The sequence below is a fragment of the Pleurodeles waltl genome, chromosome 1_2 (genome assembly GCF_031143425.1).
Source record: "Pleurodeles waltl isolate 20211129_DDA chromosome 1_2, aPleWal1.hap1.20221129, whole genome shotgun sequence".
NCBI lineage: Eukaryota > Metazoa > Chordata > Amphibia > Caudata > Salamandridae > Pleurodeles > Pleurodeles waltl.
This window is the reverse complement of record NC_090437.1, coordinates 1333511642-1333536698: the sequence shown is the minus strand read 5'-3', so window position 1 is coordinate 1333536698 and position 25057 is coordinate 1333511642. Positions and strand designations below refer to the sequence as shown.

Genomic DNA, 25057 nt, shown 5'->3' with positions numbered 1-25057 from the left:
CACACAGAGCAGATACTACACAGACAGCAGCAGTGCAAGTTTCCCTCACACACAGCAAATACAACACAGCAGCAATGCAAGCTTTTCTCACAGAGAACTTATACTGCAAGCTTCCCTCCCACGGAAGGTACAATGCAAGCTTCCCACAAAGAGAAGGTACAATGTAAGCTTCTCTCACAGCGAAGATACAGTGCAAGATTCCCTCACACAGAAGGGTGCACGAATGCACACAGAAGGGTGCAGAATGCAAGCTTCCCTCGCAGAAAATGTACAATGCAAGCGTCCCTCACACGGAGCAGATAATGCACAGGAAGCAGCAGTGCAAGTTTCCCTCACACACAGCAGATACAGCACAGCAGCAATGCAAGCTTCCCTCACACCCAAAGCAGATACGGCAAAGGCAGCAGCAGTCCAAGCTTTTCTCACACATGGCAGATACAGCACAGCAGGGCAAACTTCGCTCACACAGCACAGATACAGCACAGCAGCAATGCAAGCTTACCTCACACACAGCACAGACACAGTACAGCAGCAGTGCTCCCTCATAGAAAATGTCCCATGCAAGCTACCCTCACACACAGCAAATAGAGTTCAGGCAGCAGCAGTGCATGCTTCCCCACAGACAGCAAATACAGCACAAGCAGCAGTGCATGCTCCCTCACTGAGAAGGTACAATGCAGGCTTCCCTCACACAGCAGATACAGTACAGGTAGCAGTGCAAGCTTCACTCACACATAGAGCAGATACAGCAGGGGCAGCAGCATTTCTTTGTGAGTTAGAGCTATTGGCATTGTAAATCGGAATGCCTTTTACCTATGGGTTGTGGTGTGTAATGGAATTATGTGGTTTGGATTAGATTAGTTAGCTGTGGAATTGTGGGGCGTGGAAGTGTGTAGAGTGGATTTGTGTAGTGGAATTATGTGGTTTAGTGTGCAGTGTAGTTATATGGATAGTAATCATGTAGTATTGAATGTACTGGAATTATGTGGAGTGGGGTTGTGTGTTATGGATTGCAATTATGTGTAATGGTATTTTGTGTTGTGGAGTGGTATGTAGTGGAGTTTACTTATGTGGTGTGTTGTTGAATTTTGTGGTCTGATGTTTATTATGTGTTGTGAATTGGATATATGTGGTGTGTAGTGGAATTGTGTTATGGAGTGGAATTATGTGGTTTGTTGTGGGGTTATGTGGTGTGAAATGGTTTTGTGTGGAGTTCAATAGTGAGGCATGGAACAGTATGACATTGAGTGGAATTATGTAGCATGGTGTGGAGTGTATATATGTAGATTGTTGTTGTGTGGCATAGAGTGGATTTATGTGGTAAAACTATGAAACCAGAGTGAGAGAAAGAGAAACAAAAAGGAGACCATGAGGGAAAGAAAAAGAGGGGCGGTGGGGAAAGAGAAACGAGGAGGAGAGAAAGAGTAATAGGGCAGAAAGGGAAACGATGCTGAGAGAAAATGGAGAGGGAGAATGAAATGAGTACCTGAAGCATGCCTGTCATCATTTGGCTTGTGAAATGGACCGACACGTGTTAGTAGCCTTCTTGCGCGTATGCTGCCAAAGATTAAGATCTGAATTGTGCTTTAAATTTCTCACAGGCTCTACAATAAGCATCTGGGTTCACAAACGGAGGAACGGTGGGCACTATATATATTGAAACTGCACAAAAAACATAGCAGCTGCCAAGACATGGTTGGAATGTAAATCACATCAAGGAACGTATACAAATGGTCTTGTCTTTAGAAACAGCATCGCATATACATTAAGAGCTGAAGGGGTGCTTACAAAAAATCCATCTATCTCCATATCCTCTCTGAATGACAGTACACAGAATCTGATAGAAACCATTACATTCATGCCATCACATGCCTCTCCAAAGTAGTCACCCCGTCTCCCTTAATTGGCACATCTCGGCTTTAGAACAACACTGATTCCCTCCTTCTACTTCAAGCCATACATTCCCTGCAAGAGTTTATTTTTAGGGTCGAGCCTGCGAGTGCATGTGCTCGTGCATGTGTCTCATATCCGAGAGGCTGTTGCGTGCAGTAAAGGGCTTGGAGCCCGCCTGTCGCTCACCATTTGTTGGTTTGAGTGGCACTCTTCTTTACATCCTTGTAATTCGTCAAGACATGCCTGGCATCATTTCCGTTCCTCTGTTTGGAGCAGGGATCAAGCACTAATTGATGCAACTTAATTAGTGCCTGTACGCTTCTCCCGATGTGATTGAGGTACTATTTTGTTCTTTTTAACTTCCAGTGCCCCGCAAACAGAAGGCTTGTGACTGGCAAAAACGTGCCCAGTAGGACTAACAAAACTGCTAAGCTTTATTTTTAAAAGCAAACTTTCTGTTATTTTGTCAAGTCGTCTTTTCTCAGTTTCTTCTCATGTTTTCTTTTGTTTTTGCTATGGGTGCTGTTGTCAAAAGATGACAATTAACTTGTTGGAAATATGCGAGACATATTGCATTGCAAACGCTTGTTGAGTCTTTGAGAGAGGAAATTTGCCTTAAGTCGAGGGGCAGGGGAGGAGCTTCAAGAGCAACCAACGGCAAAGCCCAGTAGCAGATAAATAATCAAAAATGTTAAACTCACTCCTGTGCAACCCTAATGTTTATCAAATAAAAGAGGTCTCCGAGATCACACTGTCTGACTGGGACAAAGGTGGGGGGATGGTACTGGTGTGAAGCTAACTTTTCCTTTAAGAGTCAGAGGGTTGGAGGTGAGGAGGTCAGGGCAGATGAGTTGCCAGAAGGATTACAGTGGGGGCAGCTAAATGTGGCTATGGACCTTAATGGGCCTTAATGTAATTAAAACATGGAACAACCTCCCTTGACTCTTGCCAGAGTGATGAAAGCTATCAATGGAGGGCAGTGTGTGTTATTGAGCTGTCCATTTACTTAAGCAGTGCGCGACAAATACGTCTGTGGTGCGGGACGGGTGCAATAGAACCACATAGCAACAGTGTGCAAAAATGGGCCCAAACCTGCACCGGTTTTCACATCTTCGCACATGCATGACACGTATCCTGTTGATGCCTTGATAGTCTTTTTGGTGTCATACCCCCCTGCCCATTCTCTAGAGCTCTTCAACTCGTCCAATGTGGTTAGATTTCAATATACAAACACTGCCTTAGAGACTTAGGGGCAGATTTATGAAAAGTGGCTCTGCACCTAGTGTAGTGCCACTTTTCTTGCGCCCCCTAACACCACCATGTGTGCGCCGTATTTAAATTATGGTGCACCATGCCGATAGTCAGGGGTACTAGCATCATAATTGTTTACGCTAGTCCAGCGCTTTGCAGGATTAGTGTCAACAATTTTTACGGTAATCCTGCAAAGCACCCACGGGCCCATTGAAAACAATGGGAGCCTCCTAAGAATGCAGATAAAAATGACGCAAAGAAATCGCTTCGATTTCTTTGGGCCATTTTTTCAGCCCTACCCAATGCTAGAACGCCCCCCCTAGCATACATTATGCCTGGCGCAGGCATACTGTGGGGCAAGGGTTTACTAAGTGGCGCAATGCAGGCATTGCGCAACTTTGTAAGTATGTCGCTGCGTTTTTGGCCTTCCAGCGCCACATTAGCTTAAAAAAAATGATGCTAATGTGACATTGGAATGAATCTGGGCCTTAAATTATTATTGCACCCAAGCATTTTGAAAGACACCATTGCCAACTGGCCTCATGTCCGAAAGGTGACCTTTTGGATTTTCAACCAACAGCGATATGCGCAGCCGGTTGAGGGCGGATTCACAGGCGTATAGCTGGCAACAGTAAAGGGAAACTACATGTCCCAGTGTGCAGCGAAAACACAGAACAGCTTAAAGATGCTACTGTGACATGGGATAATAGACAATGGTAGTTTAATGAAAAATAAACAAGCGTAAGGGCGAAAATGTACAGCAAAAATAAAGCTGGAATAGCCTGCAAGTGGTTGCTGTAACTAAAAGTGGCAATGGCATGAGAGTTTAATACAGGATGAAAACAAGTGGGAGCTGGCATGCAACGAGGAGCAGCAGCGAGAGACAAATGCACTCACAAGACACAAGTAAACAGGAACACTTACGACACACTAGAGGTCCCGTGGCAATGCGTATGTGCATCATCGCTGGCCGCCACAGATCTCAATGGGAGGGGCGGGCGTGGGTAGGGACAGGGACGGCGGAAAATTACAAAAAAATAATAATGAATAAAACAGCATGATTGCGCTCTGTAAAACCTTGAATTCGCCAAGGAGCCCTAGGATAAACAATAGAAGTAAAGTGGTAGTCCTGCAGAGCGCTCGATTACTGCCCAGCGAGATCGCGCTGTGTAGGAAATAAAAAGAAAAAGTAGTCCAGAAACCATGCGGAAGACAAGGAGCCTGGTTTGTTTTCAGTAGTTGGCCAGTGCGCTCGAGGAGGGCTAAACACTAGAAAAGTTATCACCAATGCATGCCTTTCTCAAATGAAATCAAGGAATTTTATAAGGCAAGCCCATGAACGAATGTAAGTAATGGGCGTGACATAGACGTGGTTAAAAACCCAACAGAAAGACAACAGGTCAGAAGCGCTTACTATCGGTCTAAACAACCTTCTCAGAGAAGTGAACCGACATTGGCACTAAAACAAAACAGTGAAACTGAATGAAGAAAACAGTGACATTGAAACAAAAGATTACATGTTTTAAATCTAAGTATCATCATGTCAGGCATGGATTTATGCTGAAGAAATATGACTTCTGCTGTTAGGAGCTCCTGAACCCTGGTGGAGCATTTTCTTCCTGGCTGCCTGGGATGTCACACTGTATGATCCTATGGATAGACTGTTGCGAGGAAGCCCACCAGGAACCTGGAGTGTGCTTGGAGCGCTGAAGGATGCCTCACTTGATGCAGCGGGCACAGAATTATCGGTCTTCTTCCCTCAACTCCCCAGTACCTTGCAAACACTGTGCCTGGGTTTCCATGTTTCGCTTCATCCCCTGCAGGTCCCGTGGCCCTATGCACCTCTGCAGAGAGAGGTCTTTGTCCCTGTGGAGTGGGGAGAAGCAACCATAACATTATACTTCTAGTGTGGAATACTCAGAGATGGTCAGTGGTTGCAATCTGATGGCAACATAATCACCATGTTAAAGTGAGGTGGCCTTCCTCCAGCAGCTCAGCTGGCTCTCAGAGATTTCTTGACACTATATGGAAAGGGGGTAGAGCTTGGTGGTGGCAAGATCTGGGTATAGCACATGGCGTGCTGCATGTCTTCTGATGGGAGACTGCACAGTCTAGTAACTGGGAATGAAGAGAGTAGCATAAAGCTAGGGACATTGGCATTCTCTGGTCTTGGAGACAACAGTGACATTGGGTTGGTTCTCAGCAGACTTGTTAATGATCATCGGTGACTGGAGATTTGACAATGTTTTGGACCCTGGCTTTGCCAACTTCTGTAAAATTCTGAAAGTAAAAGTTAGGAGACGGTTGTGATTCAGATGTTTTTTTTCTTCTCTGAAAAAAGGAAAAAATAGGAAGAGACTTGAGTGTCCTCATCGCCACTGAAGCACATCCTGGGGGAGATGTTGCAACAGATAGAAAAGACCACACATGCTTTCGCATATTCTGGATAAGATGAATTAGGATTTGATGAAGCTGGTGGCTAGAATTAGTTAAATGAAGAGTGAGTTTCAGGAACAGCAGATTAAATGGATGTGTCTAACTGCTGAGGCGAAAGTGGTCAAGGAGGAGACCTGCAAACTTGTGAAGGATAATTCAACACTGATGTGCCATACAGAGGAAGTAGAGAATTACATGAGACCTGCTTACTTCAGCATCGTAAGAGTTCCATCTGGAGTTCAGGGCATTGATTTGACAGGGTTTTGGGAAGGATGGTTGAAGGAGATTAGTTTTTTTAAGAGGGCACTTAATTTAACATAGTAGACTGTCACCAAAATAGGCCAGGGTGGGGGAAATCATAAGAGAAGCAGAGTAGGCCCATGATGGTCAGCCGGCACATTAGTGAGTTGTTCTAAGACTATAGCTTGAAGAGATTTTGAAAAATGGTCCCATTAAAAAAACTTTCTGAGATTTATTTTCCCTGAGCCTGTGCCTGCTCTCTCCAGCCTGGCAACACATTCTGGGCTGAAGGGAGCCTACAGTGCATGTGTGTTTGGCCGGCCCGAGACGGCCGGCCAAACACGCATGTGCAATGAGGGGGAGTGCTGCTCCCCGCCCCTTTTAATAAAAAACAATAATAAACATAGTTTATTATCCTTTTTTAGTAAAAGGTTTGCAGCTGCTGCTGCTGGCGGGGGCATCACTCCTCCTCCCTAGCGGAGGAGCCACGCCTGGTCCGAGCTCTAGCTGATAACACTGTGCAGGAGGCAGCAGCATTCTGTGTCCAGGAAGTAGGCAGGGTGTCAGTGGTACTAACATTTTATCAAAGGGATACCATGCCCACAGGTGTGTATAGATATTTGGATTTCAGTGCTAGAACTGGGCAAAATGTCCAGAGCTTTGCATGAGGCACCAAACACCCTGTCATTCACACATTCAGCCAGGTCTAAAACATCTACACTGGTATCCTGTGAAAGAATGCGTTAGGTTCAAAGGCTTAAGGCCTGATTTAGATCTTGGTGGAGGGAAATACTCCACTACAAATGTGATGGATATCCATCACATTTGTGGCAGTATATTCCCTCCTCCGAGATCTAAATCAGGCCCTTAGTTCTAACCCAATGACCCTTCTATCGCAAAGATCCTCAATATCTGTCCTGTAGATTAATTCCACATCAACCGGTTAGGTCACTTCAGTCCTCCAAATCCCTGCTGGTGGTTATCCATCCTTTCAGAAGGAAAAAATGGGGTGGTCATTTCTATTCCTATTTGGCTGCCAACAAGTGGAATGATCTTTCACTACAACTCCGGCCAGAGGGGACATTGTGCTTTTCTAGAAATTTCTCAACACTTGGCTCTTTGGGTCTGCCTTTCAGTTCTCTGGGTTAGATCTTACTGTTAGCGCCGGGACACTCTTGAAGTAGCTGTTGCGCTGTATACATCCCTAGGTAATAATAATAATTTCATGAACCCTCATGGCCTTGGCCGGTAGTGCTTTTCTAGCAGTGGTACTCACATTGTCATGGCTCAGCATCACACCCTTCGGCTGCCCTGTAGTTCCTGAAGTGTAGATCAGAGTGCAGCACTGGTTGACTTTCTGGGAGTCAAAGATGGCGTCTAGTTCTGCATCAGGAACGGATGATCCCAACTGCATGAACTCTTTCCACTGCAGGCAGAAAAGAAGTCAGTAAGAGAAAAACAAATCCATAGACTAGCTCTGTTCATGAGATAATCAGAGACAGAGAATACCCCGAGTTTAAATAGTGACCATGAAAACTGGTCAGCAGAGAAAGGGAAGGAGAAAGTGATCACTAAACAAAAGGGTGGAGATGAGGAGTTAAAGAAAAGACAGGTGCTCCTCTAAGAAACAAGAATAGAAAACGTATATATCCCTTCATTAGGTGATGCACGTGCAGTGTCCAAGGACCACTAAGAAGTCGAGTCCACCCTGTGTGTGCTGAGTCACACTCAGTGCTCTCTAGGACGGGCAGAGGACACTCGTTAAGGCTTTGTCTTCTGCCAGTGTATCATGTACCTTGGGTGAAGGGCCAACATCTGTTCCAGATGTAGTATTAATAATGGCCCCTGACCAGCGGACTTGCTTTGACGCAACACAGCACAAGTACTTCCCTTGCTGTGTTGCGTCAAGTTTTAGTAAAACTGCCCAGTGTCTAATCAGCCTGTTTCTTACATTGAAGGAAAAATGCAGCAAGGGTGGATGTTTAGAGGCCTAGTGCAAAATAGCAAAATAAGGTGTATGGATATAGCCATTGAATTGTAGCTTTAAATGGCATCTTTAGAGATGAATATTAGAGGGGCAGGGATTGGGTCGCTGATAAAATTGGTGCTGCCATCTGCAAAGGGCAATCATAAAGCGAAACGTAAGAGTGCATGATGCTGGTGCACTTTCCAGTGGCATGTCCCTCAGGTGGATGATGGAGAGGAAGGAGATCAGGGAAAGGCAAATTCCAAAGGATTGTGTTTAGAGTTTTTCTGAAGAGGGAGGGGCTGACTTTGATCTTTCATTGAAAGCTGTAGCTGGTCCCATCAGTTTTATCAGTGACCCAACGTATATATGTGAACATGTTAGCTTAAAATGTTCAAATCTGATTTTGTATGTATGTGTGTGCGTACATTTTTATATTAATATAGATATATACTCATATACATACACAGTGAGATTTAAACATTTTAAGAAAACATGTAGGTTCACTTATTGCCTCAAACAATTACTGCTGTGCATTCAAAAGTAGTTGGCCTAATTAATGTGTGGGACAAGGTACAGTTTTTGTTTTGATGCTTTGACACCTCCTAGCGCATTCAACAGCTGTGGAAAACTGAGCTAAGCCTCCTCTAGAGATACCCTTGCTGCTTTTTCCTGTCTGTATTTTTCTATTCTCTGGCTAGACAGTGACTCTTTGCTGAGGAAGAAAAAATGGGGAGGGACGGGAGAAAGATAGAGATAAAAAAAAATGGCATTGTGAGGCCAATTAGCCGGAGAAGTGATGCAGAGACAGAGGTGAGGTAGATAAGTGAATTTCTAGACCTATCGGGCAAAGAAAAAGGTTGGATTGCCAGTAAAAAGATACAGACACATAGAAAGAAGAAACTGTAAATAATGAAAGAGGGGTAGAGAGATAGATACAATTTTAGAATGAACTGAGGAATTGGAGACAGCAACAAGATGTTTTTCACTAGTGTGAGGCCTACGTCTCCCATAGGATAATATTGGGCTATCTTATTACATTTAATAAGTGCTAACTGTTAATATGGGAACACGTAGATATATCATGTTTGGTCTCAATTGTAATTTAAACTCCTCTTTAATGGTAAAGTCACATTTTAAGTTATCATTCTAAAAATGTCACATTTAGAAACTTGCAATTTTCTTGTCCTTACCATTTGGTGCCTGAAACCTGTGTCCTGGGTCATGTGACTGTGATGCTGTGAACCTTGTGTATTACTCCTAGACAGTGAGAGAGAGGAGGGCTACATGTTGCCACAATGTACCATCATGCCATGATGGGAAGGGTGTAGCTGTTCCCTGACCCACTTACATTTCAAAGGGAAGCCTCCAGCATACTCACAAAGAACTTGACACCAGCCTTTGTCACCCTAGAAAACTTGGAGCCTGGACAGGGGAAGGAAGGAAATGTCCAGAACCAGATATGGGACTAATCTAGACGTTTCCCCATCAAAGGACAGCACCTGATATAAACATTCATCCTCCTGAGCCACTCTTTTTTTCACTCCTGACCTGTGGAGAACCCCCAGAAATACTACTTTGTACTTCGGGGGACTGTCCAGCGACTTGAGGCCTGCTTTGTACCTCAGAGTACTATCCTGCTACTACCAGCGGACTGCCCTGCTGCTTGAATCCTGTCTTGTACCCTCAGAAGACTGCCTTGCTGCTGGATCTCAGGACAACCAGAGTGACCCCAAGGAGTAGTTGGGTGGTCTCCTGTGTGAGCTACAGGGACGTAACTGGCTCCTGATACCTTGCCCCTGCACCTGGCCTCTGCTTCAAATGATTCCTGACCCCCCAAGTGGTGCCCACAGAGTCCTGACCTTTGGAAGTGGTTCTAAAGGTGCTCCATCTACAAAAATCTGAAACTTGGGATTTAGAGCATTTTCCACCAAAAGCTGGCCTGATCCTGGGACCTACCTGTTTTCCAATCCCAACAAGGTGCATCACTGTTCGGCCTCTGCTATATTCTTCTCCATACCAGCAAACGTTTCTCTATTTTTCTAAATTGTTTTGGAATTTTTCTTGTGTTGTGTTTTCACTTTGCTGTTTGTGTGCTTGATGAATACTTAACACAGTGCCTCTAAGTTAACCATGACTGCTTTTTTGCCAAGCTGCCCGAGTGTTGAGCATAGGTTTATTTAGTGACTTTTGAGATTCACTCTAACAAGGATGAGGTTGTTACTTGAGAAGGGTCCCAATTTCTTATAGGCTTTGTTTGATGGCAGAAGATGTGTTGTTGTTTTTACGCTCCATCCCGGTGCCAGATAAACTGCAGTTCTCAAGGCTGAGAAGGCTAGTAAGAGCAAGGACTCGTGCTGAACATCGCCTCAGTGTGTTGGAGGCCATGCGTTCAGCAGAGGCCATTGGCTGGTGCAGAGTGCAACTTTCAGAAAGGAGAAAGGCCCCTCAGATGGAGCTTGGGCACAGATGTGGCCTAACATGACCTGAGGGTGTGGCAAGACATTCGGCCTACTGCAGTGCATGTCCCAAGAGAGAGGCTGCGATGGTGCAGTTTGGGTGACCATAGGGAAACTCAGAATGGATTTCTGGGAAAGATCCTTAAGACTGAAGGGTGAGTCACTGGAGCAGGGCACTAAAATTAATGAGCCAATCACAGATATGGGACACACATGGCCCACAGCTGAGAGACAACTGAGCAAACAAGGATAGCTCTAGGGAATAGTGGGTCTGGGAAAGGACCATCTGTGCCAGATCTAATCCCTGGTAGAGGGAGGTATCTGGTCTTAGTCACTGCTTTTAGAGGCCTATAAAGAAGAGGTCTACAAATTATGTCCAATTTATTGAGACAGGTGCAAGAACGTTGATTGCCCTGATGCAAGGACACACTGCAGCGGAAGCAAATCATAGTACAAACTGCACTCAAGAGAGGTGCGTTGTGAGGAAAAGAACTGAAGCACAAAGTGCAAGGTGATGCAGAAACACCCAACTGCATCTCTTACTGAGCAATGATCCACGGGGTCTCCAGTTCCCTCAACTCTCACCATACAGTAGTGGCACTGTTAGACCTGACAGCCTAAGGTTGGTCTTCCTCAAAACATTATGCGTCACATTTTGCTGATTTCCTTTTGGTGGCCTTAGGACTCTGAGCACTTTACCACCGCTAACCAGTGCTAAAGTGCAAGTACTCTGTTCCCTAAACATGGTTTGATTAGTACATCCACAACTGGCATATTTAATTTACCTATAAGTCCCTAGTAAAGTGCACTACATGTGCCCAGGGCCTGTAAATTAAATGCTACTAGTGGGATTGCAGCACTGCCTGTGCCATCCACTCAAGAAGCCCTTAAACATGTCTCAGGTCTACTATTGCAGAGCCTGTATGTGCATTTACACTGCCATGTCGACTTGGCATTTAAAACCTCTTGCCAAGCCCCTTTTATTTCATAGAAGTCACCCATAAGGTAGGCCCTAGGTATCCCATAGCGCAGGGTGCTGTGTAAGCAAAATACAGCACATATAGTTTTAAGTTTTATATGTCCTGGTAGTGAAAAACTCCCAAATTCATTTTTCACTACTGTGAGGCCTACCCCTCTCAAACATTAATATTGGGGATTCCTTATTACACTTAATAAGCTATAATTTTTAATTGAGAAGTAGTAAACATTTCATGTTTAATACTTATAGAATTGTAATAATAAATCCTCATTTATGATAAAGTCAGATTTATTGTTAGAATTTTAAAAATTCCACTTTTAGAAAGTTGGTATTTTACTGCTCTTAGCCCTGTGTGCCTGCAGCCTGTCTCCAATACATGTCTGGGGTGGGGTGACTGCTGGACTTTGTGCATTCCCTTTAGAAAGCCACACACAAAGGGTGCTTAGCTGTGTCTGTTGGGACATCAACATCCTGATGGCCCATCCAGGGCAGGATCGGAGGGAGGAGCTAACACATACACCTATATAGGCTGTGTCCTGCTTCAACACAAAGGGCTGAATAAACTCCTGTAGAAAGTCTGGAGCCAGGGCAGGAAGAAAGAACCACTGTGCCCTTAAAAGACCCTTTTTTGAAGTCACCTACACTTCAAAGGCACAACTGGGTATAAGTGGTAGACCCTACCAACTCAGTACACTACTGGACCTGTGATGAATTCTGCCAGGAAGAAGGACTGCTGTGCTGCTACAAGGACTGCCTCTCTGGAGTGCTGCTCTAGAAGTACTGCTTTTCTGCTGTGCTGCCCTCTGCCCTGCTGAGGAAGGACTGGATCCATCTCACTTGAACCCAGAGAGACTCAAAGGGTTTGCTGGCTTTCCTCCTGTTCTACTGGAGTCTCAGTGACACAAAAGACTTCCCACTGACCATCAACATTACCTGGACTTTGCTCACTGTACGTTTTGCTGTGCCAAGTGGTGCACGTCCAGTCCTGGGCCCTTAGTAGTAGATAGAAAGTGCTCCAACTGCTAGGACCGGCGCATCAACAATGTTATGTCAATCACAACTGGTGCATCTCCATCGATGTCGCCACATCGCCACTGTTGCGAGGATCAAGGATGCCGTATAGCCGTCGACGCCAGCACATTGCCACTCCTGCAAGGAACAGGAGCATTGCATTGCTGACTGCGTGACGCATCACCTCCATTCTGACGCATCTCCGACTTGTGTTTCTCGGAGCTGACGCATCGACTACATCTTCAGGATCTAAGTTAACGCATCACCTCCCTTGCTCCTCGCATCTTGTTCTCGACGTTCATGCAACTTCGAACCGAGCTACTGTTTCAGTGGATCAAGGCTGGTCCATGTATCTGACCCATGTTCCATCACGTTCAGCATTACTTTTCAGATTTGGCCCGGTCTTGCGTAACCAGATAGCCCCGGTTGGCACTTTATGCTTTTAAGCATTACAGCTAAGTTTATTCTTTAAAAATTTTTATCTTGCATTCTACTTTTTGGATTTTTTTCGTTCGATCTTGTTTTATTTATAAAAATATATTAAATTTTCCTAACTTGGTTTTGAGTCTTTTTGTTGTGTTTTCACTGTGTTACTGTTTGAAGTGCTGCACAAATACCTTGATTAGTGCCTCCTAATTTAGGCCTAGCTGCTTAGTGCTGAGCTTCCAGAGGGTGAGTACAGGTTAATTTAGGTTGTGTATCTGACTTATCATGACTAGGATTGTGGATCCTGCTCAGACAGGGTGCATACCTTTGCCAACCAGAAACCGGCATGAATGGTGGAGAGGAGGTAACACAACCCATCAGGCAGAGGTAACACACCCCATAAACATGAACGCATTACACAACACAGAGGATACCAAAGGAATGAAAGCACACACCTTCAAGGCTATGCTACAGCAAAGCAAATTTAAATATTTATTTTATTTAAATACATTCGGTCCAAAAAATGTGGACTATTTAAATTTAAAAGAAAAGCACAGTTTTACATGATTGTATAAATCCATTGAAATCGCAAAAACTCATCATAATTCATAATAACAATCATTCAAGATACTATAAAAGTCTGATAATCAGCTAACGTTTAAAATGTTTCAATAAAATCCTTACAACTAAAAATTAAAATTAGCTTATGCGGTCTCAATTTACTCCTAAAAAGGTCCAGAATTCTTGTTAAAATACAGGAAAAGATGTCACATATAAGTTAGTAAAATCAAAGAAATAACAGGGTACATAACATATATTAAGAGATAAAAGAAGGAACGCAAAAATAAAGATCTGATTGAAATCTCCCTCTGTAAACAGACAGAAACACAGCCTAAAGCTCTTGGAGCCTCTCTACAGAAATGAGCCTACGACGGATACGCCAAGCCTCCGATAAAAATTTGGTAACTGAGGAGGCAACCAGTGTGGATGTTTCATATTTGCATATTCTGATGGCATTAACTCTATCCGACAGTAATATATTTTTACAGAGGGGGATAATCCACTTTCCTCTAGGGTTCTTGTATGAGGGACAGAAAAACAGGATATACTCGATTGTTTCTTTGTGAAGAGGACAAGATATGCATCTATCGGTCGAAGGGAGGGTGGATGGCCAGTGGGCCGTATAGATATTAGTAGGCAGGGAACCATATCTAAGCTGTAAATAGAGGGCACGAGCATGAGATGGTATAGGGAGGTTCATGAAAATCTCGGGCCAAGGTTCATGTTTAATTTGGAGCAATTCTGATGTTAGCCTACCCAGCCCGTTTTGGCGCAGTATATCTTCGTTGACTTTTTCCCAATATCTTCTTTTAACGAGATGTCTTGCGTTATTGGGAATCAATTCCGGGTGTTCCCAGTAATGGGAGAGACCTATATTAGCCCAAGCAGATTTCATCTCCTGCAGCCATCGAATTCTAGGTGGGCCCTGTCGAGTAGCTATAAGTTCCCTCACCGCCGCCCTATATGGTTCAAGTTCGGGAGTTGTCCAAAGGCGGATCCAGTAAGAAAGTGGTCTCAGGGCCGCTATGGTTGTAATACTGTTTAACCCTAAGTCAAGCCTGAGAGGAATCATTGGGGTAACTACCCCTAACCGGGAAACCTGTCTAAGGAAGTTGTTTTCTTTTGTTTGTAAAATATCCAGTCTTCTATGTAATCCTCAGAGTTCTGCTCCATATAAGGCCGCCGCACGGATTTGGGCATTATAGATCTCGGCGATTATAATCAAAGGGGAACTCAGGACCTTTCTGGACCTTTGACTTAAAATAAGTGCCCCTTTACCAATGTCTGCCTCCCATTTTCCAGTGGTTGATAATCTAATTCCCAAATAGTCAAGCTCTTCCACTTTCTCCAATGGTATTGAATTAATTTCAATTTTAACACTAGGTCGTTTCCTTAGAGAGCTATATATCATAAATTTCGTTTTTTTAGCATTGACGTCAAGCCCAAAATCCCTACAGTAAGCACAGAATTGGTTAACCAAATTTTGGATCTCCACAGGAGATTTGGCTAACAAGATTGTATCGTCCGCATACAATAAACGTGGGATTTTTTCCCCTGCCAGTTTGGGCGAGTCGTTTATGCAATTCTCCAGATAACGGATACAGTTATTGATGTAAAGCAAAAAAAGGGTAGGGGCCAGAACGCACCCCTGCCGGACTCCTCTGTTGATGGCCACAGGATCTGTCAACTCACCCTCCTTGCCACATCGAATTCGGGCATAGGTATTGTCATGAAGCCGGGAGATGAGACTCAAGAGACCAGTGGGAACCCCCATATTGGAGAGTGTTGACCATAGCGTGTTCCTGGGGATCAGATCGAATGCGGCTCTCAGGTCTATGAAGACCACATACAGATTCCCCCCCCCTAAGTCCACATTCTTCCACTTAATTGCCAGGAATCTCAAGACTTGGTCAATAGTGCTCACAGCAGGTCTGAACCCTGCTTGTAGATTCGATAGGGCATTAGATTCCGTGATCCATTCATCGAGGTGGCACAAAAGATGTTTGGCATAGATTTTTTGAAAATTGTCCAGGAGGCTAATCGGACGATAATTGGCTGGAATATTAGGGCAGCCTTTTTTTAAAATGGGAACTATCTCTGCCCCTTTCCATGAGTGAGGGATGGGGGCTCCAGCTGCGATTGCATTGCAGATTCGATTAAGATAAGGAGCCCATATGTCAGGTCTTGTCTTGTATAAATCGCCCGGAATCTTATCAGGGCCTGGAACCTTTCCCCAATTTAGTGAATCTATAGCGGCGCTAGTTTCAGCTAAAGTGAATGAGATCGGGGTAGCGGCTTGGGATATTGGGACATCGAGGGACCTAAAAGATACCTCGGGGGAACCTGCGTATAATTGGCCAAAATGCTCAGCCCAGGCTGCAGGAAGAATGGATGTGCCAGGTACAGAGGCGGAGTCTCCACAGTTTTCTGCTATTAACTTCCAAAACCTGGAGGTATCTTTTGATTTAGCGGTTTCCAAGATGGCTGCCCATCTAGCCTCTTCCCAGCTTCGACGTGCCTTGATACATTCGATCTTATAATCTTTTCTAGCTGTTCTTATAGATTCAACTTGGCCTGTTTTGAAAACTTTCAGAAGAGTGAGCTGTGCTTCCCTACATAAATTGTTAAACCACCGTGCCCGGCACTTTTTCTTGGTATTGCTGGAGATCTCTTTTGTAGATTGATGAAAGGTGTTCAGGGGATGTAGTAACAAACTCCCATTTTAAATTCGGTGTATTATTTGATAAAACTAGCTGATGGGCATAAAGCTTAGAATGGGGTGTCTCAAGTAAAGGGAATAAGCCTCTAGTCGATAGAATCAATGGGTCATGGTCACTCTCTTCATGCTCTTGTACTTTCATATCAACCATATGGCCCCACAGTCTAATGTCGAGGAGTATATAATCAATCTGGCTTCTAGTCCTTCCTCGTTTGAAAGTGGGATGTAAATTTGCATCAGAGCTGGAGCGACCATTGCAGGCTCGAAGGCCATAAGTTATTGTAATGTCAGCCACTAAACGGGCTGTTTTGCTCAATCTCGGCCGTTTGTTGGAGACTAACTGTGGAATCCCCCAATAGGCGTCCTCTTCCTGGTATATCTCTTGAACCGTGGGATTGGGCTCAATTGTAACGTTGAAGTCCCCTCCAATCCGAATAAAGTGAGAAATATTGTTTTTAAGTAAGCTATCCAATGAAAATAGAGCGTTGCGATCTGCGAGAGAACCCACACTCTTGTTATAAACATTGATTATTAGTAAGGATTTCTCCTCAGGAATCGTTAGCAATAGGGCCTTTAGATCAGGGCAACCCGTGTCTATTACTACAGCTTTGCTTCTGAAGGAACTACTTAACCATATAAGTAGCCCTCCTGAAGATCTCCCAGAGGATGACTTTCGAGCTGGAACCCAATAACTTCTAAAACCTAATCTGTGTTTGGAACCCGTTGCCCAAGTTTCTTGAAATAGACATAGTAGATCATCGTCGATGAATTGCCCCCATTCTAAATTTTGCATTTTGCTTTCCAGCCCTGCTATATTCCAACTAAGAACTTTGGCAAAATCGCTGGATTTAGTATGTCTCTTTGGAGGAATATAGTTGCCTGTATCTGTATTGTCTTGTGTAGTGTACACTTCACATGGTGCAGGGCCCGATAGAATCGTATCTAATGGAGTATCTGAATATTAGAGCCCTGGTTCCCTAGAGGTGGGGGAGGGACGGGGAGACCCCTCCTTATTGGCTAAATGAAAAATATTGTCAGGGCTTCCCTTATTATCAGGGTCCATCAAAGGCAATGAGATTGCTAGAGTAGGAACATTAGAAACAGTATAATTAGTGTGCTCAGAAACTAGAGTGTTAGGATCCTCTTCCCACGTACCATCGCATAGTCAGTCTATCTCTGAGAGTGACAGTGATGGATGTCTAAAACCAAGAGCAGGGCTGGACCATGTCTCAATGTCACGGGGAACTTTCTGAAACAATAATGGTTGCCTATTCATGGGTGGCCATGCTAATGGATAGAATACTTGAAGTCTGCACAGAGAGACCATACCAGTTTCAGGATACGGTCTATCTGCATTTAGCACGAGCTGCCGTACAAGAGCAGTGGAATCAAAATTGATGACAATACAATCCCCTGTGCCGATCTTTTCTAGAAAACCCACCCACCCAACCCTTCTCACCATTAGGATCGAGGATGACATGGAAAATGCAAACCCCGCGTTAAGATGCAACCAATGAATAACCTTATTTTTAAGCTCAGTGAAAGATTATGGGGATTTGGTTTTAAGTACAGGCACATTAGAAATAACCAAAACTTATGGGCATGACTCCGGAGGGAGTTGCAATGCTCTTGTTTCAGCTGGGCCGGTGGTCTGGGTCCTCTGCCAGGAGCCCGAAAGAACATGATCACAAGTTGGAGTAAAAGTGCCAGTGCTAGGAGCTGGGTTTAGCGGAAGGGATATCCTTTCTGGGGGATGGGCTGGAGCCATCAGCGGAGAAATAATCGGGGTATTTGATACTCTGGCAGAACTGGTTGGTTGGTTCAAAAAAGAAAAGCTCTTGCTCGTTGGGGCAGGTCGACTATTAACGCTGACCTGCTCATAGGTGGGGTAAGAATGGAGCGAGGAAGGTTGGGTGTCTGTAGTAGTAGGGGGTACAGGCTTCTGGGTCTTAATAAAAACTTCAAGTTTCTCCTCTATTGCTTGAAGGCGAGTTGCAATTGGAAGAAGCAACTTAGAGATCTCTTCTCTTATGAGAACCCTAATGGACTCATTAGACCGTTGGTCGCTGGTAAGAAGCGAGGAGGATAGATCCGTGACCTTAATGGGGAGCTGCGTCGGATGGAGGGGACTCAGAATCCTGGTACGTTTATTTAAAATTGCGGGCTCCCTACGTTTCCTTTTGCCCTTGGGATTGGGAGCGATGGTAGTGGGGAGCTCACTCTTTGAAGGGCACCTAGTTGGCGAAATCAGCAATGCAGGTGGAATAGGGTCATTTGGCGCTTCACCCTGAAACTTCAGGAAAGTACCTACTGGGGAAGGGGAAGGGGGGGACACTATAGGTAGAAATCCTAAGTGCAAGGTGGACTGTATAGAGAGGTCATCATGGGCTACAGAAATAGCTGGGGAAGGTGGAACTGCTAAACGGCGCTGCTCTATTTCTTTCTCTAGAGCCCCGACGGCATTTTGTAAGAAGCCGTCTAAGGTTTTGTTAGATCCAGGCTTCTCTTCGCCCCCCCCCACCCGCCGCCGACCCATCTCTCTTGCTAAAGTCTAGGAGACTTGAGGTGAAACCCAAACTATAGGGAAACAAACGAGACCCTCTTGGTACTGTTAAGAACCCCACACCATACGATGGTTTATACACTCCACAACCCCTACTGCAGATGGCGGGCAAACAGAGGAACCCCCAGGAGCAGGAAGAAAGGGGGATGGCCCAGCCCGGACACCAATACAGCAGTTGCTGGAGAAGAGTCTTAATGGGGCTGTCCCCGCCCGAGAGAACAAGGACCAGTGGGCAGGGGGGGCCTGATTCCTGCCCCTACCTCGCAACAAGTCAACAGAGTCCAAAAAGCACAACCCCCGGCAGCGTGCGCGGAAAGAGTCTTAAAGGGGCTGTCCCTGCCCCAGACACCAAGGACCAGTAAGCGAGGGGGGCTGGTTCCTGCCCTTACCTTGCAAAAAGTCAGCAGGATCCTCTGTCCACAGAACCGGCTCAGCAGCAGGAAAAAAAAAAAACTCTCCTTACAGCCCTTCGTAAGTGGGGCGTCAGGGGGGTGGCCCAGCCCAGCCTCTGTCAGGCGCTGACGGGCGCAGGATGGGCCTGTCCTTGGCCCGGGCTGTGCCCGGGCGCCGCCCGCGCTCGTCCCGCGGCGGCGGGAGCGCAAAATGAAATTTAAAGGGCTCCTGCCCTTTGATCTCCCGGCGGCACCTCCTTCAAGGCAAAACGCACTTCCCGCGGCGGCGGGAGCGCAAAATGAAATTTAAAGGGCTCCTGCCCTTTGATCTCCCTGCGGCACCTCCTCCAAGGCAAAACACGCTAAATTTAAATATAAAAATCAAAAATCAAGAATAAGAATAAGGGCCCCCGTAGAAAAGTGTAACCTTGCATCAGCAGAAACAGAAGACATTCAAGTCCCCAGCAACTCCATGGAACACCTTTTTGCAGTCCTCAAAGCCGAAATGTCATCAGTCAGAAGTCTGAAAGAACTCAATGACATTCAGGAAGCTGTGATGGATCTTGAAGACAAAGTTCATACTTGAAAAGTGAACAGTGGTCAATATGGGACGCTAAGGGGCATATTTAAGAGCCCCTAGCTCCACCGGAGTGTCACTTTTCGTGATGCTCCGGTGGCACAATGCCCTGCGCTGTATTTACAAGGTGACGTTAAGCCATTTTTTGCGGCTTAACGCCACCTTGTAAATATGGCGCTTCACACACAGCAAATTGCACGTGCCACAGCAACACCCATTCCATTTTGATGCTCCGTCATATTTACAACTTTTTGTAAACCTGAGGCAGCGTCAAAATCGAACGCCACCCCAGGGGTGGCGTTAGCATGCCTCAATGAGGAGAAATGCGTTCATTTCGCCTCGTTTTTTGCTCTTTCTATGTGTGCTGCATTGTGCAGTAGACATAGAAAGAGCTAATCTCCATTTAAGATTGCTTTTGTGCAGGAAGGTGTTCGTTCCTGCAGAAAAACAATCTCCCCCTCAATGCAGCCATCCCAGCACAATGGTGCAATGGTTGCTGCGTTGGCACATGGCAGCAAATTTAGCGGCGGCGCAGGGAAAAACACAGGGGTGCACCATATTCTAGTAAATAGGGAGCGTCCCTGCTTTTTGAAAATGACGGCATGCAGCGCTGCCAAATTTGGCGCAGCATCACGCTCCGTCATTTTCTCTTAAATCTCGCCCTAAACATTTTGTGTACGCTCTCCAAAAGAGCAACATCTCATCCCCTAGAAAAAGCAGAAATACCGGACAAAACAAAAAATAATATGAGGATCAATGGAGTAACCTGGGAGCAGAGGGCAAAGATATGAAGGCCTATGTGTGGTGTCTCTTTGTAGTCATCATGGAGGATATTGGAAGAACCTGGTGACGCTCTGTTCAGACACAGAGCTGCCATGAGCTATGAAGTCCAGCTGTTTTCCTCCAGATATATTGGTGAGGTAGCGGTATTATTACTTTCGTAACTAAGAGAGACTAATGTCTTATCACAGAAGAAGTGGTCACATTTCATATAATGGCATCCAAGTACGTATTAAATAGAATTTGTCCATCCTTCCTCTCCATAAATGGAATGATTTCTCAACTAGTAAAAGATTACCTTAGAAGTAGGATGCGCCTGCCACTTGGGTCATTCATTACAAATTACTTTTGCTTGAACCAGGTCATAATAAATAATCCGTATTTCAGTCCACAAATGACCCTAATCATGGTACGGAGGTATGTGGCTCTCCAGTACTGGTTACTTTCATTCCAAATAAGAGCGGAATTTCACTCGAGATACATGAGATTGCCATAGCAATAAATAAAATGAAACCAGGGAAAGCCCCCGGCCCTGATGGGGTACCAGTGGACTTATTTAAATCTCTACCTGATCTGTGGGTTCCGATAATTACAAATGTTCTGAATAGTGCCATTCAAAGCTCTATTCCTTCATCATGGCTAATGGCAATAATTGTCCCGATATTTAAAAAAGGCAATAGGCTTTACCCCTTTTGCTACAGACCCATTTCTCTCATTGACTCTACGGCAAAGATCCTGGGGAGTGTCATCTTGAATCGGCTTGAGGAGTGGGTGGAAAGTACAAATATCCTATCGCCCATTCAATATGGGTTTAGGCCTGGATTAGGTACAGTGGATCAGGCCCTAAACTTGCACCTTATTCTTAGCAAATATGTTATTGCTAAAAGGGAATCTATCCATTTAGCCTTCATAGACCTATCCAGTGCATTTGACACAGTGAACAGAGTGAAACTGTGGGCGCTAATGGACACAATGGGGGTTGAGCAATATTTGTTGGATCTGATCAAACGTTTATACTCTAATCTTACTATCTCAATTCAGTTTGGTCAACATGGTGAAAGGTCTCATCTCCTTGCATCCAATCGGGGTGTAAGACAGGGCTGTACTTTGGCACCTTTTTTATTTCTGTTATACATTAACGGCTTGTACAGTTATTTAGCCCAAAATGGTAAGGATTTCCCAAGGATGAGTTTTAGACAATTGCCAATTTTATTGTATGCTGACGATGCCATTCTAATAGCCCGTACGGCTAATGCCCTACAGACACTTTTAGATCTTTTTTTAACGTATACACAAGAGCTTGATCCGCAAGTTAATTTTAAAAAGTCACATGTAATGATATGTGGCCCAAGAAATACACATACTAGATGCTTTAAAATGGGGGGGAACACTTTAACAAAGGTAAAAGATTTTTGTTATTTAGGTTTGCACCTAAGTTCCTCGTTGTCATGCAAACCCCATTTGAATTTTAAACTCCAACAAATGGAAAGAAATGTTGAAGCAATTTTTCGCTTTGCTCGTAGACTAGGGCACAGACCAGTTCACCAGATCATTATGCTCTATAAATCCAAATGTGTCTTGGCGGTGATTTATGGGGGGGGGGCATTGGGGATACACCAGCTCAATTACATTACAACGGGCGGAGAATAAATTTCTCCATCGGCTACTTATGGTACCCAAGAATGTAGCGAAATTATATGTCATGAGGAGCTGGGAATCGGCTACATTACTGATTTGATAGACATTGCCCCCCTTTTACTATGGGTAAAAGTATGGTCAAATCCGGCGGCCATTTTAACACAGGACTGGGTAAAAGACTGTTCTTCGTTAGCAAACTACAACAAAATTCCATGGTTAAAATTTATTAAATTTTTTTCCGGAATTTGGACCTGGAGTTTATGTATCTTAATCCGGAGCTTATGCCTGCCAATGCGAAGGAAATTATAAAACTCTGTTACAAGGAGTATGTTATGAATCTTAGATACCAAGTGGCAGAGAAACTGAGATCCTTTGAGTTATATGTACAAATTTCATCTTCAAACTCGATAGAACCCTATTTTGTCTGGTTTCCGCTTCCCTCCCTATATTCTTTACTTGTACTTTTTAGATTTAATATGATTCATTTTAGAGTGGCGTTTCCAACAAAATGTGTGTGGAAAAAAATACTTCTGCCATGTCCCTGTGACAACTTCTCGAAACAAAGCACTTGTCACTTTATTCTATTTTGTTCACTTTATTCAGATCCTAGGAAAACTTTTATACTACCAATTTTGCGCAACTTACATACTCTTTCTTATAAGGAAGGTCTGATTGGTATTCAAAGTCTTTCATCTAAACAAATGTGTAGTTCTATTTTAAGTTTTATCAAATCAGCTATTGCTATTAGAAATCGATATGAATTAGTTGATGTGACTATTTGTTAACGTAATTTTACATACCGTTTTATTGTTGCATATGATTTTATAAGAATTAACTATTATCTTGATTTAGAAGGGCTAAGGGACACGTTTGGATTTTTTGTTTTGTAAATGAACAGACTGAAGAAGTTTGTTTTTAGAATCAAGTAACAAGTATTGTATTTTTTATGGTGTTATATATATATATGCATGTGCACTTTTATGGCAATATGCAGAATAAAGTTTTTCTGACTGACTGACTGACTAATAAATAATTGAATCCTTTAACAAGGAAGATTATGGAAGCTAATAAATATGATGCACTGAGGGAAGTAGGAAATACCTATAAACTTACCACGTAATATATATGGGGAATGAATAACCCTCCTAAAAGTGTACCCGTTTGTAGGAGCTGCAGGAAACGCATCAACTGGAGGAGGACAAAGAGGTGCTTAAATCACCATTTTCCCAGTACGGTATGTGGCTGTAAGCTGGAAGACAATAGGAGAGATGGGCATCCAGCTATCGAAAAGATCCCCAGATACAGTAGGAAGTAGGAAGCTTGGCTAAGAATCCAGCAAGTATATGCATTTTATTGGATGGATTGCTGCAAGTGTTACAAATATAATTGGTCTCAATGTATGACCAAATGTGCCCAAGACATTTCCTTTCCCTAAGAATTACAGAGGATGGTTGAGAAAGTCATTATTCTGCTCATGATAGATGGGGCATCTGAGTAGTAAACAAATAGTGCTCCTCTCATTTGAACTCTGAGGAGGTCTTCCCCTAATCTAGGCATCCCTTAGGTGAATTTACAGGACACTCATCCAGTAGGGTAACTGGTGGCATGCTTCATCATGGAGTCCTCGCCCAGATACCTCCTGTATCTGGACCGGCTGCCCTTCATTGTCAAGGGAGCGTTTCAAATTCTCCAGGTATCTAGGAATAGAATGGTCTAGTGGTACCTCAGTATTAGTTTAATTATGGAGACAGATGAGAATGTTAAAAGCAGGTAGCGATGCTTTTAGAGAATGTTGTTATCTCCGGCATCCTTTGATCAACATGTTTCAGCCAATGCACCTTGCTTTCCAAAGATCTAAACCTATCCTGACTTATTCAGGGATCTTAATTTGGTCCTGCCAAAGCCAACAGATCTTGATTTTACAGGTGAGTTGACTTTTGTCAGGATCAAACTGAGATCTCTGAATGAGTCAGGATAGCTTTAGACCTTTAGCACCATTGGGGTGAGCCATTGGGGTGAGCTCTATACGGTACGACCTTCATTCATTCATATTTCCATTAATACAAATCAATTTGGTACAAAAGTCAGTGCGGAGTTGGCACCATGTATCCATCCTGCATCATAAGATATTAGGGAAACCAAAGAAACACTCTAAGCAGACAGGTTAATCTAATCCACTTAGTCGACAACTACACATGAATTATTACTTGACATGTATGAGATTATGTATTTGCATTAGTTAAATACTCATATATCGATACCTCCTCTTGAGAACCCCATGATGCTCAAATGTCTCATATGCTTGCAAAACATAATTTAAAAATCAATGTATATCATAAATAAATCAAAAAGGTTTCAAAGTCTTTGGTGCATAAAACTCACTATCATTTTGTGTAATACACAGAACAGATACACTCAGGACATCCTAAGGTGGTCCTGGTTGTTACATTATTGTTAAGAACCAGTCACATCAGTACTGTGTTTGTATAGGCAGGTTCTCTTAAAACTGTGCTATGTTTGGTAGTCAGATAAGAGGTGGCAGGTGGTGGGTGGCGCTGCCTTACTGTGTACAGGTTGGGTCTCTTCTTCACCAGTTCATCTTGGTATTGTACAATTGCCTTGAGATGAGGCAGCTGGTCCTGGATCTGAGCAAGACACAAAGTTGAGTATTAGCAAAGTTATCAAATTACAGCACAATGAAACAGTAAAGGACAAAGGACCTGTCCTGCTAAGTCAGACAATCCCTCAGGGGCGGCTCCTCTATATGGGAGGAGGAGCGTTGCCTCCCTGCCAGCTGTAACCAATGCAAATCCCTTCACAGGGAAGGGATAATAAACTATGTTTATTAACCCTTACTTGCAAAGGGGGCGGGGCATTAGGGGTGATGAGCAGAGGAGAGTGCACTGTGCACTCCCCTCAAAGTGCATGTGTGTTTGGCCGGTCATCTCGGGCCGGCCAAACACACATGCGCATAGGGCTCTCTCCAGCCTGGCACTGTGTTGCCAGGCTGGAGAGAGCCTGCACAGGCTCCCATTCTGCCTGGGAGCACCCTGGCTGGGCGCTCCCAGCCAATCCTGACACTGCTTTGAGCAGCGTCAGGATTGGCGCAGGGCAGACTGGGAGCTTGTGCTTGCAGCGCCAATGTCGAGGGACAGAGGAGCTGCAC

The 25057-nt window shown here is 44.3% G+C and overlaps 1 protein-coding gene across 1 annotated transcript in view; it reads right to left on the bottom strand.

The window, feature by feature from the left end:
- Positions 1 to 25057, bottom strand: part of LOC138257174 (long-chain-fatty-acid--CoA ligase ACSBG2-like) — a 128222-nt gene that overhangs the window by 88002 nt on the left and 15163 nt on the right. Inside the window, exons 4-5 of the mRNA XM_069205890.1 lie at positions 24456 to 24536; positions 7097 to 7246 (exon numbers count right to left, since the gene is read on the bottom strand). Of these exons, the coding sequence (XP_069061991.1) occupies positions 7097 to 7246; positions 24456 to 24536 (231 nt within the window). The remainder of the gene's footprint in view (positions 1 to 7096; positions 7247 to 24455; positions 24537 to 25057) is intronic.